We start from the raw sequence: 20,086 nt of genomic DNA on the forward strand, positions 1-20,086 counted from the left end.
TTCCAAGTCTTTACTATTGTGAATAGTGCTGCAGTAAACATACGTGTGCATGTATCTTTATAGCAGCATGATTTATAATCCTTTGGGTATATACCCAGTAATGGGATGGCTGGGTCAAATGGGATTTCTAGTTCTAGATCCCTGAGGAATCGCCACAGTGACTTCCACAATGGTTGAACTAGTTTACAGTCCCACCAACAGTGTAAAAGTGTTCCTATTTCTCCACATCCTCTCCAGCACCTGTTGTTTCCTGACTTTTTAATGATGGCCATTCTAACTGGTGTGAGATGGTATCTCACTGTGGTTTTGATTTGCATTTCTCTGATGGCCAGTGATGATGAGCATTTTTTCATGTGTGTTTTGGCTGCATAAATGTCTTCTTTTGAGAAGTGTCTGTTCATGTCCTTTGCCCACTTTTTGATGGGGTTGTTTGTTTTTTTCTTGTAAATTTGTTTGAGTTCATTGTAGATTCTGGATATTAGCCCTTTGTCAGATGAGTAGGTTGCGAAAATTTTCTCCCATTCTGTAGGTTGCCTGTTCACTCCGATGGTAGTTTCTTTTGCTGTGCAGAAGCTCTTTAGTATAATTAGATCCCATTTGTCAATTTTGGCTTTTGTTGCCATTGCTTTTGGTATTTTAGACATGAAGTCCTTACCCATGCCTATGTCCTGAATGGTATTGCCTAGGTTTTCTTCTAGGGTTTTTATGGTTTTAGGTCTAACATTTAAGTCTTTAATCCATCTTGAATTAATTTTTGTGTAAGGTGTAAGGAAGGGATCCAGTTTCAGCATTCTAAATATGGCTAGCCAGTTTTCCCAGCACCATTTATTAAATAGGGAATCCTTTCCCCATTGCTTGTTTTTGTCAGGTGTGTCAAAGATCAGATAGTTGTAGATATGCGGCATTATTTCTGAGGGCTCTGTTCTCTTCCATTGATCTATGTCTCTGTTGTGGTACTAGTACCATGCTGTTTTGGTTACTGTAGCCTTGTAGTATAGTTTGAAGTCAGGTAGCGTGATGTCTCCAGCTTTGTTCTTTTGGCTTAGGATGGACTTGGCGATGCGGGCTCTTTTTTGGTTCCATATGAACTTTAAAGTAGTTTTTTCCAATTCTGTGAAGAAAGTCATTGGTAGCTTGATGGGGATGGCATTGAATCTGTAAATTACCTTGGGCAGTATGGCCATTTTCACGATACTGATTCTTCCAACCCGTGAGCATGGAATGTTCTTCCATTTGTTTGTATCCTCTTTTATTTCATTGAGCAGTGGTTTGTAGTTCTCCTTGAAGAGGTCCTTCACATCCCTTGTAAGTTGGATTCCTAAGTATTTTATTCTCTTTGAAGCAATTGTGAATGATAGTTCACTCATGATTTGGCTCTCTGTTGGTCTGTTATTGGTGTATAAGAATGCTTGTAATTTTTATACATTGATTTTGTATCCTGAGACTTTGCTGAAGTTGCTTATCAGCTTAAGGAGATTTTGGGCTGAGACAATGGGGTTTTCTAGGTATACAATCATGTCATCTGCAAACAGGGACAATTTGACTTCCTCTTTTCCTAATTGAATACCCTTTATTTCCTTCTCCTGCCTAATTGCCCTGGCCAGAACTTCCAACACTATGTTGAATAGGAGTGGTGGGAGAGGGCATCCCTGTATTATGCCAGTTTTCAAAGGGAATGCTTCCAGTTTTTGCCCTTTCAGTATGATATTGGCTGTGGGTTCGTCATAGATAGCTCTTATTATTTTGAGATACGTCCCTTCAATACCTAATTTATTGAGAGTTTTTAGCATGAAGGTCGTTGAATTTTGTCAAAGGCCTTTTCTGCATCTATTGAGATAATCATGTGGTTTTTGTCTTTGGTTCTGTTTATATGCTGGATTACATTTATTGATTTGCATATGTTGAACCAGTCTTGCATCCCAGGGATGAAGCCCACTTGATCATGGTGGATAAGCTTTTTGATACACTGCTGGATTTGGTTTGCCAGTATTTTATTGAGGATTTTTGCATCAATGTTCATCAAGGATATTGGTCTAAAATTCTCTTTTTTGGTTGTGTCTCTGCCCGGCTTTGGTATCAGGATGATGCTGGCCTCATAAAATGAGTTAGGGAGGATTCCCTCTTTTTCTATTGATTGGAATAGTTTCAGAAGGAATGGTATCAGTTCCTCCTTGTACCTCTGGTAGAATTCGGCTATGAATCCATCTGGTCCTGGACTCTTTTTGGTTGGTAAGCTATTGATTATTGCCACAATTTCGGAGTCTGTTACTGGTCTATTCAGAGATTCAACTTCTTCCTGGTTTAGTCTTGAGAGGGTATACGTGTCAAGGAATTTATCCATTTCTTCTAGATTTTCTAGTTTATTTGCTTAGAGGTGTTTGTAGTATTCTCAGATGGTAGTTTGTATTTCTGTGGGATTGGTGGTGATATCCCCTTTATCATTTTTTATTGCATCTATTTGATTCTTTTCTCTTTTCTTCTTTATTAGTCTTGCTAGGGGTCTATCAATTTTGTTGATCTTTCAAAAAACCAGCTCCTGGATTCGTTAATTTTTTGAAGGGTTTTTTGTGTCTCTATTTCCTTCAGTTCTGCTCTGATTTTAGTTATTTCTTGCCTTCTGCTAGCTTTTGAATGTGTTTGCTCTTGCTTTTCTAGTTCTTTTAATTGTGATGTTAAGGTGTCAATTTTGGGTCTTTCCTGCTTTCTCCTGTGGGCATTTAGTGCTATAAATTTCCCTCTACACACTGCTTTGAATGTGTCCCAGAGATTCTGGTATGTTGTGTCTTTGTTCTCGTTGGTTTCAAAGAACATTTTTATTTCTGCCTTCATTTCGTTATGTACCCAGCAGTCATTCAGGAGCAGGTTGTTCAGTTTCCATGTAGTTGAGTGGTTTTGAGTGAGTTTCTTAATCCTGAGTTCTAGTTTGATTGCACTGTGGTCTGAGAGATAGTTTGTTATAATTTCTGTTCTTTTCCATTTGCTGAGGAGAGCTTTACTTCCAACTATGTGGTCAATTTTGGAATAGGTGTGGTGTGGTGCTGAAAAAAATGTATATTCTGTTGATCTGGGGTGCAGAGTTCTGTAGATGTCTATTAGGTCCACTTTGTGCAGAGCTGAGTTCAATTCCTGGGTATCCTTGTTAACTTTCTGTCTCATTGATCTGTCTAATGTTGACAGTGGGATGTTAAAGTCTCCCATTATTATTGTGTGGGAGTCTAAGTCTCTTTGTAGGTCACTCAGGACTTGCTTTATGAATCTGGGTGCTCCAGTATTGGGTGCATATATATTTAGGATAGTTAGCTCTTCTTGTTGAATTGATCCCTTTACCATTATGTAATGGCCTTCTTTGTCTCTTTTGATCTTTGTTGGTTTAAAGTCTGTTTTATCAGAGACTAGAATTGCAACCCCTGCCTTTTTTTTTTTTCCATTTGCTTGGTAGATCTTCCTCCATCCTTTTATTTTGAGTCTTTGTGTGTCTCTGCATATGAGATGGGTTTCCTGAATACAGCACACTGATGGGTCTTGACTCTTTATCCAGTTTGCCAGTCTGTGTCTTTTAGTTGGAGCATTTAGCCCATTTACATTTAAAGTTAATATTGTTATGTGTGAATTTGATCCTGTCATTATGATGTTAGCTGGTTATTTTGCTTGTTAGTTGATGCAGTTTCTTCCTAGCCTCAATGGTCTTTACAATTTGGCATGATTTTGCAGTGGCTGGTATCGGTTGTTCCTTTCCATGTTTAGTGCTTCCTTCAGGAGCTCTTTTAGGGCAGGCCTGGTGGTGACAAAATCTCTCAGCATTTGCTTATCTGTAAAGTATTTTATTTCTCCTTCGCTTGTGAAGCTTAGTTTGGCTGGATATGAAATTCTCGGTTGAAAATTCTTTAAGTATGTTGAGTATTGGCCCCTACTCTCTTCTGGCTTGTAGAGTTTCTGCCGAGAGATCCGCTGTTAGTCTGATGGGCTTCCCTTTGTGGGTAACCCGATCTTTCTGTCTGGCTGCTCTCAATGTTTTTTCCTTCATTTCAACTTTGGTTGAATCTGACAATTATGTGTCTTGGAGTTGCTCTTCTTGAGGAGTATCTTTGTGGCATTCTCTGTATTTCCTGAATCTGAATGTTGGCCTGCCTTGCTAGATTGGGGAAGTTCTCCTGGGTAATATCCTGCAGAGTGCTTTCCAACTTGGTTCCATTCTCCCTGTCACTTTCAGGTACACCAATCAGACGTAGATTTGGTCTTTTCACATAGTCCCATATTTCTTGGAGGCTTTGTTCGTTTCTTTTTATTCTTTTTTCTCTAGACTTCCCTTCTCGCTTCATTTCATTCATTTCATCTTCCATCACTGATACCCTTTCTTCCAGTTGATCGCATCGGCTCCTGAGGCTTCTGCATTCTTCGCGTAGTTCTCAAGCCTTGGCTTTCAGCTCCATCAGCTCCTTTAAGCACTTCTCTGTATTTGTTATTCTAGTTACACAGTCGTCTAATTCTTTTTCAAAGTTTTTAACTTCTTTGTCTTTCGCTTGAATTTCCTCCTGTAGCTCGGAGTAGTTTGATCGTCTGAAGCCTTCTTCTCTCAACTCGTCAAAGTCATTCTCCATCCAGCTTTGTTCTGTTGCTGGTGAGGAACTGCTTTCCTTTGGAGGAGGAGAGGCGCTCTGCTTTTTAGAGTTTCCAGTTTTTCTGCTCTGTTTTCTCCCCATCTTTGTGGTTTTATCTACTTTTGGTCTTTGATGATGGTGATGTACAGATGGGTTTTTGGTGTGGATGTCCTTTCTGTTTGTTAGTTTTCCTTCTAACAGACAGGACCCTCAGCTGCAGTTCTGTTGGAGTTTGCTAGAGGTCTACTCCAGACCCTGTTTGGCTGGGTGTCAGCAGTGGTGGCTGCAGAACACCGGATTTTCGTGAACTGCAAATGCTGCTGCCTGATTGTTCCTCTGGAAGTTTTGTCTCAGAGGAGTACCCGGCTGAGTGAGGTGTCAGTCTGTCCCTACTGGGGGGTGCCTGCCAGTTAGGCTGCTCGGCAGTCAGGGACCCACTTTAGGAGGCAGTCTGTCCGTTTTTAGATCTCCAGCTGCGTGCTGGGAGAACCACTACTCTCTTCAAAGCTGTCAGACAGGGACGTTTAAGTATGTAGAGGTTACTGCTGTCTTTTTATTTGTCTGTGCCCTGCCCCCAGAGGTGGAGCCTACAGAGGCCGGCAGGCCTCCTTGAGCTGTGGTGGGCTCCACCCAGTTCAAGCTTCCTGGCTGCTTTGTTTACCTAATCAAGCCTGGGCAATGGCGGGTGCGCCTCCCCCAGCCTCGCTGCTGCCTTGCAGTTTAATCTGAGACTGCTGTGCTAGCGATCACTGAGACTCCGTGGGTGTAGGACCCTCTGAGCCAGATGCGGGATATAATCTCCTGGTGTGCCATTTTTTAAGCCCGTCGGAAAAGCGCAGTATTAGGGTGGGAGTGACCTGATTTTCCAGGTGCCATCTGTCACCCCTTTCTTTGACTTGGAAAGGGAACTCCCTGACCCCTTGCGCTTCCCCAGTGAGGCAATGCCTCGCCCTGCTTCGGGTTGCACACGGTGCGCTGCACCTGCTGTCCTGCGCCTACTGTCTGTCACGCCCTAGTGAGATGAACCCGGTACCTCAGATCGAAATGCAGAAATCACCTGTCTTCTGCGTCGCTCACACTGGGAGCTGTAGACCGGAGCTGTTCCTATTCGGCCATCTTGGCTCCACCCCCCGATATTTAATATTTGAAGTCCTTGAGATGTGTTCTGTAAGTATTTTGATAGGATGAATGCAGTTTAACGACCTACTTAATGTCATCTTAAGGAACTTGCTGTAATTTTTATTTCAAGTTCAGTATATCCTAGGTTCTCAATCTTTAACCAGTGGTTCGCTATGGGTATAAGTTAAATGATATTAATTAAACTGCATATGAGTGAGAATAGAAATGATTTAAAGCTGCATAAAACTACTTTTGTGATGGTATTTACTGTTTAGCTGTGATAATTTAAGCCATGAGTATGTTCGTGTGATCTCTACCATCAGTTACACACACTCATTCAACATGCACTCTGAGGCCCTTCAAGCTGTTCCATTTTAAAGAGAAAAGCTTGCAGTTCATTATTTAAAAGAGTATCTTAAAAACTAAGATGAAAACTGTTGCCTTTTCCACCTTTAATGTTGCAAACCCCAGAACATTGTGTAGGAATTCTACCAGTTAGAAAACATCATCCTTTGCTATCTTTGAGGGTTTGGAATTTTTAAGTAATCTTTTTTATAGTATGAATTTAATTGCTCTAACCCAGATATGTTAAATCCCCTTAAAAGCATGGTTCAAACACTTTATTTTTATTTTAACCTGAAAATGCTTCTGTTAATTTTTGTCAAGTGATTTAGGAAATAAATAGTATAAAGATTTTATTGTTTTTTTTGCTTGTTTAGAGATAGTGTCTTACTCTGTTTCCCTTGCTGGAGTGCATGGTGTGACGATTGCTCACTGTAGCCTTGCATTCCTGGGCACAGGGGATCTTCCAGCCTCAGCCTCCTGAGTAGCACAGACTACAGGTGTGTGCCACCATGCCTGGCTGGTTTTTTTATTTTTTGTAGAGACAGGGTCTGCTATGTTGACCACTCTGTTGAAGATTTTTATGGGGTATATATTTTTTTCCTCTTGCTCTATAAGTATATTTGGTACCAATTTGTATAGTGTTGCAAAGCCATTTAATTCATACCTATTAAAGAAAATAAAAGATTAAGAATAGACGTGTTGACTATAGTTTATAAGAAACATCATTAATAGTATTGGGCATCAGAAGATGATTTTCTAAAGAGGGAAGATAATATCATTGAGTGTTCCTATGTTCAGATTTTTGCTGGTTTCATGCAGTCCACATAGGTGAGAATAGATAATTCGAGCTAAATTATTATTATTTTTGAGACAGAGTCTCACTGTGTCACCCAGGCTGGAGTGCAGTGGCGTGATCTCGGCTCACTGCAACCTCCACCTCCTGGGTTCAAGTGATTCTCCCATCCCAGCCTCTGAGTAGCTGGGACTACAGGTGCACACCACCATGCCCAGCTATTTTTTTTTTTTTTTTGTATTTGTAGTAGAGACAGGGTTTCACCATGTTGGCCAGGCTAGTCTTGAACTCCTGACCTCAGGAGATCCACCCACCTTGGCGTCCCAAAGTGCTGGGATTACAGGCGTGAGCCACCCAGCCTGGCCTAGCTAAATTATACTTTGTTTACATATAGTTGATAAACCGTAGCCCACAGTGGCCCTGCTGTTGGATGGCTGATTTATGAGAGATACAGAGCTAGGTCTAGATGTCCTGTAGCTGGAGCCATCTCTCTATGTTTAGGATACTCAGAGATGTGAAAGCTTTATGATGGCATTGTTGTACTGTCATGTTAGGGTATAAGTCATCTGCATTTCTCAAGTGGAAGCTCATGCCAGTTATAATGCTGCTCTCAAACCTGACAGAGGTATATGAGGAGGGCTTGGTATGTTTTCAAAGAATGCATTTCTGTCTTTATCATTATATTAAGATAATACCATAATAGACCTATTTTAGAATGCACTTATACATTTAAGATTTATTCTTATATTTTAGCTACTTGATATTTGAGTAATTCTGGACAGAAGAAAGACTGAGTTAATAAGATAAAAGACTGGTAGATGGGGCTGGGCCTGGTGGCTCACGCCTGTAATCCCAGCACTTTGGGAGGCCAAGGCAGGTGGATAGCCTGAGGTCAGGAGTTCAAGACCAGCCTGGCTAACATAGTGAAACTCTGTCTATACTAAAAATACAAAAAAATTAGCTGGGTGTGGTGGTGGGTGCCTGTAATCCCCCTACTCGGGAAGCTGAGGCAGGAGAATCGCTCGAACCTAGGAGGTGGAGGTTGCCGTGAGCCAAGATCATGCCATTGCACTCCAGCCTGGGCAACAAGAGCAAAATTCTGTCTCAAAAAAAAAAAAAAAAAAAAAAAAAAAGACTGGTAGATGGTGTCTCTTGGCAGATTTCAGAGAGTGCAGATTAGAAGCTTAATTTTCTGGTGGGAAGTGCCTTAACTTTGTATTAAGGGATTTATTCATTTTAAAGTAGTTTACATGTGTTACTTTAATTCTCATAATAACTGTATAATAACCATCTCTAATTTGGAGCAGAGAAAACAGGGACTGCTTATTTATTGGTTACTTCAAGAAAGTTTTATTTCAGTGTTTTCTTTAACACATGTAACCTCTATGCTAACTTTATATACATGCTTATTTTGAAGAGGACTATAGTTTTATACAGTTGCTTTTTAGTTACAGTTTTATCAAAAAAGTAATACAAATAGCATGTTTTAGTCAAGGACAATAGGTATATGTGTATCCGTGTAGTGCATATATTTTTAAGTATTTATAGAGTGTAAGAGTGTAATAGTAGCTCTATATAGTAAGAGTCATTGTATGTTTTTTAACCTTTCTAAGATTTCATTCCTGTACAAACGAGCTCTGTGAAATTATTATGGCCAAAATACCAATGTTTGTCTTTCACCTAATTTATCTGCACTTCATAAAAATGCTTAAATATTACTTCATCATCCTTAAATTTGCTTTGCAGTATGTGAAGCCTATGAACTAATTCTTGAATATTTATGAAGTAATTCTGATTTTTTTTTAGGTGTTACAGGCTCTTAGGAATATTTAGCTTAATTTGGAACAGGATTCTTTATTATTTGCATGATTTTTCATTTTTGAAAACCAAGTTACAGTAAATCCATGTATGTATAATCCAGTTATACTGACATCAGTTTTTGTATCTTTCTACAGGAGTTTGGTTAGGCATAACAGTTCTCATGGTTCACAATATCCTGATTGAAATGCTAGGAAAATTGCTTTACAGATAATGCATAGCATTGTATATACATTACTTATCCGCTCTATAAAATTCTGTTTTACAGAATGCATGGGTAGTATCAGCAGTTGCAGTTTATAAAAAAGAGCTAATGAAAAATACCCTTAAGAGAGTAGATTGTAAGCATTCTCGCCAGAAATAAATGATTATGTGAGGTAATGTATATGTTAATTAGCTTGATTTCTGCCATTCTACAATCTATGCCTATATCAAAACATCATGCTATATACCATAAATATATATAATCTTTATTAATTAAAATAACTAACATGTAAAAAAGAGACATAACCCCCCCTCAAAAGTTAGACAGTGAAATAGGATGAAAGTCACAATTTGATTATTTACCAGAAGCAATCATCCTTATCTGGTAGGACTGATGAAGACAGTCACTTTACATTATGCCTTACTTGGGCTAGGGAAAAAAGTGTGTAAAAATTTCCAGAATTTTATAACAAAGAATAAGGGCAAAAAGTACTGGGATATGTCTCTCAATAAGAACTCAATATTTCCAAAAATAATCTTAAAAGAATACCCTTTCTTGACTTTTCTATTGTTATTGTTGAGGAAAGTTATTTTACAGTTTGTTTATTTGTATGAGATTTGTTTGCTATTCAAAGTGTAAGATCAGTATTTTAAAATATACATACCAAATCCATGTAGTATAATAGTGGTGATATGCTGTCAGTTGACAGTTGATCAAGATAGAACTTAAATCTTTTATACTGGCATAATGTTAGCCTTAGGTAGTTTAAGTTTCTCCTTCAGCAGATTTGTGCCTATAAATAGTTTGCTTCAGAATGAACGGGGCAGGTATTTGGTGGATAATGATCACCTGTGGTGGGATGCTGTTAGACCATCAGCATAATGTGGAATATTGTTAGATGTACAGTCTTGGATAGTTCCCAGATTGCTCCATCAGAATCTGCATTTAAACAAATTCTCCTGATGATTTGTGTGCACATTGAAATTTGAGAAGCCTTCCTAAAGGAGGCATCAAACTTGGCATCTGGGGAACTAACACCTCTCTACCTGAGATTGCAAGGATGTAAAGATTTAGAAATTATTTATTAGCATTATAAAACAAATGTTCCTCTTAAAAGTATGTTTCTCTTTTAAGATTATCCATCTTTTCTGGAATAAAATGTTTTAATGCATTTCTGTACTGCTGTTCTTAATCTTACCTACCAGAGAACATAGACTTTGCGTTGTCCAACCTGAATGAGCAAGTCTGGTTATTGTTAAGTCTTCCCAAAGATAGCGGCAGCATCTGGATTTGCATGAAGTCAAATCTTGCTAAACGGAGGTAGAAAACTGGCCCTGACATTGGGATGGCATTGCACGTTACTCACTATTGGGCATGTTTTGTAACACCAGGGATACAGACATCCTGCATCCTAATTAAAAAATAAATATGTCCTGAGTGTCTGTTGCATTCAGTGTGATATGGAGTGGATCAAACCTTTCCTCAGGGAATTCAGGCTAGGAAGTATTCTTGAAGGGCACATGCCTTGAGCAGAACTATGTCATTCTGAGATATGACCATGTGGATCCATTGGCTAGACTTTCCCCAGCTGTGGTTAAAAGAGGGATTAGGAATATAGCATTCATTTTAGCCAGTTCAACATTTCCTATCAAACTAAGTACTGTCATAGTATATCAGTATATTTAAGGGAAGTTAGAATTTAGAGCAAGAAATATAAATTCTAGATGTAAGTACCTTTTCCTAACAGACTTAATGTAAAATTTTGTTGTGGCACACTCTACTTCTGATTTTTCCAGTTTGCTTTAGGGAAAAATCTCTTGTTTGAATTCTGCTTCCACTATTTAGAAACTCTTCAATGTTGCTGAACTTCGGAGATGGGCCCGGGAGCTCATTGACTTTTCTGGTGATTGCTTTAGTGTGTGGTTTTGCTTCTTAGGGATCTCTCAGTACCAACCAAGTCCTGCTCAGTAATGTGAGCAATAAATCACACAGGATGGGGAGCTGTTCATGTTGAAACCTGCGTTGGGCCTGGCTCTTACATGCGTACTGGTGGTGGGGGTAAGGGTGGGGTCTAGGGTTGTGGGGCAAGGTTTGAAAACCAATGCCCTAGCGTAAGAACACTACCATGACTACTATTAACCTAAAAACCTACCTTAACCCCCCTTTTTAATATATGAGACTTCTGTTTCCATGAATTTTTTTCTTGCCTCCCTTAATCATCGTTTCTATCCAGTAGTATAGTGTTTGTCTCTCTTGCACAGGTGACCCAGAAACTTTGGAGGTAGGAGACAGCTGCTTACAGTCACTAAATGTCACTATGTGCCTTAAACATGTGGGACCTGGGACAAAATATCAAAACACAAAGATACCTTCCAAGAACATACACTTTTCTGCCATACAATTGGCAAGCATGTTACTGTTATAGGAGAGAAGGGAGCTTGCCATAAAGTTTCTCACAAACAAGGAACTCTAAGAGAAAAATGATAGTGTGGTATACTTTAAGATTGAAAATGCCATTTTCTTAATTTATTGTGTGGAATGTATTTCTATTAGATGTTTGTATATAATACTTAAATACTAACAAGAGTATTTATTATTAGCTCATTTATGCCACAGATGTTTTCCTCTACACATTCTCAAACATGAACTTAATTCTTGAGAATGAAGAGATACTGCTGTATACTGTAATTTACATTAAATTGTGACATTTCCTCCATTAAAAAGACACTATAGCCTTATTATTAGAGAAAAGCAACAGGATACCTTTTGTTTGGGATTTCTCGGTAGAAAATACATTTTGACTTAAATAGGATTTAAATGGCAACTTGATAATAGGTAATTTTAGGAGATTGCTCAATGTTCCACTTAGGAATTAGTTTAGATTTTGTTCTGTCATGATTGTATGGAAAAGTGCTATGTAGTCATATCAGATTGTCCCACGCCATGCCTAGTGAATACTTGTGCCACTTTTGCTCTGCAGGAAAATGACTCAGGCACTTTGGACACGGTAGGCGCTGTGGTTGTGGACCACGAAGGGAATGTTGCTGCTGCTGTCTCCAGTGGAGGCTTGGCCTTGAAACATCCGGGGAGAGTTGGGCAGGTAAGTAATTATGGGTTTTTTAAACTAGCCTTTCAAAGTAAAGCATGGAAGCTTTAGCTCACAATTTTTTAACCAGTGGGAACATTTTTTCTTTAGAAAAAAATGAATATCATTGTTTTTTAACATGTAGTATAAATCATCAACCAAATACCTTTTTAAAATTCTTTTTAAGAAAACCTGTCTCATAGTAATTGGTTTGTTTCTCATCTTTACAATCATTGATCCTAGTTTTGCTGCTTTCAGCAGGCTGGGCACTGGGCCTGGGTATTTAGTAGACATTTAGTAAATGTGTGCCAGTTTCCATTTTCTCTCTGTAAATGTCACTCTCTTTAGGAACAAGCTATACTTGACTATACTGCTTGCTTTTTGGTTGGAGAAATGATTTTAGAGTTACATTTTTTATTTCCTCTGTTCCATGTATTGTGACATTTGGCCCTTTACGTCCCTCCTCTGATCCAGCATTTCAGCCATTTTAGGAAACAACCAGTATTTCAGGTCACCAACACATGATACCACTTAAAAAATCTAGAAATGGAGATGGTCTAATTTATGTAAAATTTTCTTGTCCCCAGTTCACTTGCACATCCTCTTCACTTTGCCCCTTCCCCCCATCTCTCATCTTTAGTTTTATACTGAGAATGAAATTTAACAATCCATTTGATCTAGGAAGCTTTCTGAGGATAAATCAATTTTGGCACATTACTTGTGGGCTTAATAAATATTTGTTGAGTGAACAAATGAATTGGATACTCTCACGGAGTAGTTGCAAGGGTTCATTTAAACTCAGTATTTGGGTGGCATCTTATAGATGGAATGTGTCTTGTTATGCTTTGTGTACTTTGTCACATTTGAAGAAGAGTCAGTGTCACAGTTACTTTTTTCATGATGGTTAGTGACTATTTGAAGCAGAGAGATCCAATTCATGGAGAATATCGCTGCACACCCCAAAGTGGTGTTGCTTGATCTGCTCTAAGCTGCTTACATTCCTAGACTAGGAAAAAGGGGAAGGGAAGAATAACTAGTTTTGTGCTACTCTGCCTAGTGTGCAAGGGGCCGTATAGGGAATGATTACTCAACATATGTACAATGCTTTGAACTCATTGTAAAAGCCTTTGTCTGGTCATGGTATTTTTCTACATTGTAAAGTCCTGTGTATTTGTCAAGTTTGCAACAGGAAAATCAAGCTTGGCATATCAGATTTGGATACGCTAGTAGAGACGGTGAGAGAAAAGCCAGCAGAGTCACCTTTGATGCGTTATAGTCCCCATGACTTTCTCACTGTTTTCTGTTTGTTTTGGTTAGCAAAATAGCAACAAGAGAACTAAGGATAGTTCTGGACTATGTTAGCAGGATATTATGTCTAACGATCTCGAAGCTATTCTGCCCCTGCACTTAGAACTGTCCTGAGCAAAAGAAATACTTCTGTAAAATTTATGTGTTGGTTTGCCACACTTGGCTAGTTTGTGAATACACAGCTTCTGAGAGTCAGAAAATCAGGAAAGAGTGTGGAAGAATGGAGTAAAAGGGCTTATACGAAAATGCAGTTGCTTAATTGGATTATAATGCTTGGATAGAGGAGATGTAATAAACTTGAAACTATGTAAGTATCAGATGAGAGGTAAAGAACAGTTCTATTTGACAAGCCCAAATGAAACAAAATACAAAAGCAAGTTATATCAAAGGCTAATTATTTTTTAAAGTGTGCTGAAGCTAGATACTTTTAATGTATTTTAAATGCACAATTAACTACTTAAAAATTTTAGCATATTACCATGCTCTAGATATGTGATAGCAGTGCAGATGGTGAATGGTAATTTGAGGCCGGGCACAGTGGCTCACTCCTGTAATCCCAGCACTTTGGAAGGCCAAGGTGGGCAGATCAGTTGAGGTCAGGAGTTCAAGACCAGCCGGGCCAACATGGTGAAACCCCATAGAGAAGTAGAGAAGGTGAGAGAAAAGCCAGCAGACTCACCTTCAATGCATTATAGTCCCCGTGACTTTCTCACTGTTTTCTGTAATCCCAGCACTTTGGCTCACACGATCTCTACTAACAATACAAAAATTAGGCCAGGTGCAGTGGCTCACGCCTGTAATTCCCAGCACTTTGGGAGGCCAGTGCAGGTAGATCACTTGAAGTCAGGAGTTCAAGACCAGCCTGGCCAACATGGTGACACCTGTCTCTACTAAAAATACAAAAAATAGCTGGGCGTGGTGTTATAAGCCTGTAATCCCAGCTAGTTGGGGGGGTGCTGAGGCAAGAGAATCGCTTGAACCTGGGAGGCAGAGGTTGCAGTGAGCTGAGATCTCACTACTGCACTCCAGCGTGGGTGAGAGTGAGACTCTGTGTCAAAACAAAACAAAACAGAACAAAAATTATCTGAGCATGTTGGCTGACACCTGTAATCCCAGCTACTTGGGGAGGCTGAGGCAGGAGAATTGCTTGAACCTGGGAGGCTGAGGCTGCAGTGAGCCAAACATGCCACTGCACTCTAGCCTGGGAGACAGAGCAAGATTCTGTCTCAAAAAAAAGAAAAAAAAAAAGATAAGAAATGGCAATTTGAATTAGAACTTAATTTGCTTCTTTAGCTTACTGTAATAATTTGAATTTACAGTTTGGACATGAGAAAGGAATTATTATATTTCACTTGTCCTCCTAAACCTCACCCCACCCCACCCCCACACAAATAGGCGGTTGAGTTTACTGGTTAAGTGTGGACTTCTGATCTAGATAAACCTCTATTCTAATCCCACCTCCCCACTTACCATGCCCCTTACTTTGAACAAGTTACTTAACATCTTTCAGCTCCACTTTTCACCTCTGTAAAATGGGGATAGCCAGCTACCTTACAAACTTGTAGAAGATTCAATGTCAAAATGTATTTAAATTACATATTATAGCCCCTAGTAATAACAGCTATAGCTACTGTTAATTAAGCACTTGCTATTTTCAGCGAGTACGTTAATTCACGTGATCCTGTGACAACAATATGAGGTAGATATTTTCATTATCCTTATTGTATAGAAGAGGAAACTATGACCCAGAGAAGATTAATAATAGTATCATTTATATGACCTAGTTTTACTGCATGATAATAGCTTTAATAAAATTTTAATACAGTTTTACTACCAAACAGAAGTAAGATTTAAAAAATTTGTTTTTAAAGGCTTGCTTAAGGTTGCCATATTTTATCCAAAGAAGTGGATAAGAGATGGACAACCTCTAATTCTTTTATCTTACCTATCACTGTCTCAGCCCAGTGAATTTCAGAAGGTTAAGAAGGAAGACAATTTTAGGTCTTGAAACTAAGGAAGGGTATCATAAAGGGAATTTTCTTAAAGGGAAGGAACAAAGGGTACATGTAAATGTTCTTTTCTATAAAGATGACCTCCCCTGGCTTTCTAAGAGGTGTCCTTGGGACCTTATTTACTGTTTTTTGAGTGCAGGCTCCTGGTCATGTTAATTGTGGGGAGTGTAAAAGCTGATAGTTTCCAATGAAGGAAGAATGGGTCCTTCCATTGATTTCTTGTGTTCTCTGAGACTTTGGCTGACCCAGCACTTGCTTCAGGGAGTACCAGTTGAATAGTTATCCCACAAGTCTGCCAGTTTATTTATAAATTCATATTCTAAATCACTTCTGAAGGGCTTTCAGTTGCCACACTGACCCTGAGCCAGCATGTATTTTAGAAGCATGGTGTTGTCAGAAACAGTAAACAGATTTCCCACTGTCTACCATATTGAGAGTATCCCGCTCAGTTCTTGCTTCTACTTTTAAGAGGGATATTGTCAGTAACATCTGGAGATAGCAACTATGGGTCACATGAACACGGGAGACTTCGTCTCTGGTTATCCTGGACACTGACTTATTTCTCTAGGAGGGTAATTATGAGAGAGTGGTGGGTTTGTGCATCGCAGAGTCTTGGGGAACAGCTCACAAATTTGGGTTTCTTTGGGTTAGAAAAGAGAACTAGAATAGCTGTTTTTAAAAAATTGGAGGACTTTCTGGGGGAGGTTACAGTACTTCCAGAATAGCAGAGCCAGGACTAGTGGTTGGAAATTATGATACAGCAGATATTTGCTACCAATGGAAAGTGTCCGTAAATGGAATGTGTTCCCACATGAGGCAGTGAGGTTCTCAGTGTCAGAAGTGCCTGGGTTTTTCATGGAGATTCCTGCTCTTGGTAGAATATTGGAGCTAATGATTTCTAAGATCCTTGTAAAAAATAACAGAATATCATAGAAAGCTGAAGTCTGGTCCCCATCCCCAGTCTTAGCCTATTCCCCAGTCCTCAGAATGAACTCCTAGAGAATATCAGTACTGCTTTACGGGAGCATCTTTTTACTCCATCAGTGGCAGGGAATACTGAATGTATTGTAGCTTGCTGTTTTTTTCAGTTCAACAATATGTTTGGGAGATCTTTCTGTATTTGTTCTTAAAGACTTTTTAAAAAGCTTAATTCTTTTATTTTAACCTTTGCAATGAATTCCACATAATGCCACGCCAAAGTTTATTTAGCCATTTCCTCACTGATTGACATTTAGGTTGTTTCAAGTTTCTCATTCTTATCAACCATTTAGTAATGAACTCTTGAGCATGCCTCCTTGTATTTTTCTATGATAGCTAGCTAGCTAGGTTTTTTTTAAATTTTAATCTCTACTTCTTACTATGGAGTGGAAAAGTTATTAGTTGTGATTTGCCTCCCAAAGTCAGAAAAGTCATTGTGGATATTGAAGAGAAGTAGCGTTATTAAAAACAAAATAGGAATGATTGTCATAATCTTTTATAAAACCGTAGTAGCTTATTGTGTTCCTGATGGTTTCGGATGTGTAAATCTGCTCCACCACCTAACAAAGTGATGAGCTTGAATAGGCCTTTTTGCCTCCTTTCTTTTCATCTGGCTGAATCTAGCACAGTGGTGAGCGTATATTGGGCCCTTTGGTACAGAACTATTTGCACTTCCTCTTGTGCCACGTCAACACAGACATGGAAAAGGCCCTCCTGAAGCAGGGTTTTCTGGAGCATGGCAGGAGGACCAGCTGCATCCCAGCACCCCATGGCCCTGGTTAACAGTACTGATTCCCAGGTCTGCCCCAGACACTAAGTCAGAATTTCCAGGAATCAGCGTTCTTATCAGCAAGCTCCCCAAGTAATCTGACACACATCTGGTTTGAAAACTATTTTAAGCCAATCACATTGGTTTTAAGGGGCCAGAAGAACAACTAGCTGACAAATTAGAAAAGGGAGAAGTTTTTCGGGGAAGGAAAAAATTACTGCTGATGACACTAAGAAACTTGCTTTTGCTATTTTCTGAAAGTTTTAAGATTAATGGAATATCTGAAAACATAGTTGTGATAGTATTAAAAGCATCATGGGTAGGTCTTATATAACATCTAGTATTATCACCTAGTTGTTTTATATCATTATTAAACCAGGCTTTATTAGATGGGTATAATTTCTATTGAAAACTAATAATTACATATGATATTTCTGAAATATTATATCTATGTTCTTTTTTCCCCAGGCTGCTCTTTATGGATGTGGCTGCTGGGCTGAAAATACTGGAGCTCATAACCCCTACTCCACAGCTGTGAGTACCTCAGGTATTTGCTGCTTTCATAACCATTTCTCATATCTTCAACCTTGTCAATCATTAAATGATTAAAAGCAATATTTGTAGGTAAACATAGAGCATGTGCTATGACAGTGTATGGATGTGGGAAAGATCTTCAGTATTTGTGAGGTTTTAAGAGTTGTTTAGTATCAGTGTAAATACTTTGCTAACATTTTCTTTTTCTTTTTCTTTTTTTTTTTTTTTTTTGAGTCAGAGTCTCACTCTGTCCCCATGCTGGAGCAGTGGTGCAATCTTGGCTCACTGCAACTTCTGCCTCCCGGGTTAAAGTGATTTTCATACTTCAGCCTTCCGAGTAGCTGGGATTACAGGCGTGCACCACCACGCCTGGCTGATTTTTTGTATTTTTAGTAGAGACAGAGTTTTGCCATATTGGCCAGGCTGGTCTTAAACTCTTGGCCTCACGTGATCTGCCCTTCTCGGCCTCCCAAAGTGCTGGGATTACAGGCGTAAGCCACTGCATCCGACCCACTAACATTTTCAATACAACTCTGGAGTTAATTATGGTTAATTATATTTTTATAGATATATATTTTTTCTGATGACCCATGATGCTGCCAAGTTTAGATAACAAAAGACATAAAAGTAGCAGGTCACTTCAAAAATTAACAGATAATCTCTTGAGTAAAATGTTGACATAAAACTTGTAAGGTACATTTCCACATATATAGTTTATGACATTCAATTCTTGAACGACACTTTTAATGTGATACAGGTCCTCTTTTTATATGTATATTGTAAAGGCATTATCATTTAGTACAAAGTGTGTGTGTGTGCGTGCGTGTGTGTGTGTGTGCACATGCGTGTGTGCAGGAGATGAGGAATGGTGGACATGGAGAGTTTTAATAGGCAGAATGGTTGTTGTCTATTTCCATACTTTAATCATGCCTGTGCCAGATGTACGTGAAGCCTTTTCTCATTATGTGATGATAACTCTGGTTGACAGAATAATATTGATTCATTCCTTTTTCATGTTATCCCTCCAGTTACAGTCCTATCCCTTTCTCTCCAACAGCCTCAGGCTTTATAGGGAGAGTGGACAAATATGGCTTCCTTTCCTACTTTTCTCTCTCCAATTTCTTATCACATTGGTTTCTGCCCCACCACACTAACAAAGCACCCAGTCCAGTAGCCCTCTTCTGCTGCGTTCTGCCTGCTCCTTCTGCGATCTCTGATGCAGGTGGCTTCCTTTTGCATGTAGCATAGATCCTGGAACCCTCTTGGTTTGTCTGCCCCTCTGACCTGTTCCATCTTGGCCTTCTTCACAGATTCTTATTCCTCTGTCCTCCCATTGCCCACAGCCCCAGGGTCGGGCCTTTGGTGAATTCTGTGCTTTCTCCTGCTGATTTCTTGTTATTTCTGCTGTTCTCATGATTTCTGCTGTTCTCTCTCGGGATTGGCTTCCATGTCTGTATCTACTTTGGACTTTTGAGGTGCATGTGAGTCCTTTCTGACCTCCTGATGGACATGTTCCTATGGGCGCTATGTATACATATCAGACTCATCAGGTTCAACAGAACATTTCAATCTTCATCCCCACCCTGTGCCGCCTTTCTCCTGTGTCCTCTATCTCTTTCATTGCTCTTATTCTCCTATCCGTTGCTCAGACTTGAAATCTTGGCACCATTCTCATATTTGTTGTTTCTTTCTGTTTCTTCTTTCCTGACTCTGTTCTTTTTTTTTTTTTTTTTTTTTTTTTATTTTTTTTATTTCTAAATGAGTGTTTACAATTTTTATTTGTGTGTTCTCAGTTTTTTATAACGAAATAGTCTTATTTTTGTAACCATACTGAAAGCTATTTTTTTTTTTTTTTTTTGCTAGTAATTTATTTATTTATTTTTTTTATTTATTTTTTTTTTTCCTTCTCTTATTCCTTTCTTCTTCCTTGTTTCTTTTTTTTTTTTTTTCTTTTTTTTTTTATTATACTTTAGGGTTTTAGGGTACATGTGCACAATGTGCAGTTTTGTTACATATGTATCCATGTGCCATGTTGATTTCCTGCACCCATTAACTCGTCATTTAGCATTAGGTGTATCTCCTAATGCTGTCCCTCCCCCCTCCCCCCACCCCACAACAGTCCCCGGAGTGTGATGTTCCCCTTCCTGTGTCCATGAGTTCTCATTGTTCAATTCCCACCTATGAGTGAGAACATGCGGTGTTTGGTTTTTTGTCCTTGCGATAGTTTACTGAGAATGATGTTTTCCAGTTTCATCCATGTCCCCGACTCTGTTCTTTAGACTCATCTTCCCATGCCTGCCTATCTTAGCAGCCTCCTGACCTAGCTCCATTTCTTGCATCAGTGGAAAAACATGGTTTTGAGCCATTGGCTATCAGGAGAAGTCTAAAGATGAATTAATGTTAAATCGAATCCATACTACTATAATTGTCAAAAAATTGTTTTTAGTCATTTTTGAAGAAATGAGGATAATGTAATAATATGAGTTAATTTTAAATTTTAATTTAATATTGGTGGCACATGA

At 39.0% G+C, this 20,086-nt stretch overlaps 1 protein-coding gene across 8 annotated transcripts in view; it reads left to right on the top strand.

The window, feature by feature from the left end:
- TASP1 (taspase 1) overlaps nt 1–20,086 on the top strand; it is a 259,013-nt gene that overhangs the window by 100,951 nt on the left and 137,976 nt on the right. For 6 of the 8 annotated variants that reach the window (XM_055265078.2, XM_055265085.2, XM_055265081.2 and 3 more), the window contains 2 exons: nt 11,859–11,978; nt 17,499–17,577. In XM_055265078.2, the coding sequence (XP_055121053.1) occupies nt 11,859–11,978; nt 17,499–17,577 (199 nt within the window). The remainder of the gene's footprint in view (nt 1–11,858; nt 11,979–17,498; nt 17,578–20,086) is intronic. The other 2 variants (XR_008654458.2, XM_055265079.2) reach the window with 1 other exon arrangement.

This window comes from Symphalangus syndactylus, chromosome 24 (genome assembly GCF_028878055.3).
Source record: "Symphalangus syndactylus isolate Jambi chromosome 24, NHGRI_mSymSyn1-v2.1_pri, whole genome shotgun sequence".
Classification (NCBI taxonomy): Eukaryota; Metazoa; Chordata; class Mammalia; order Primates; family Hylobatidae; genus Symphalangus; species Symphalangus syndactylus.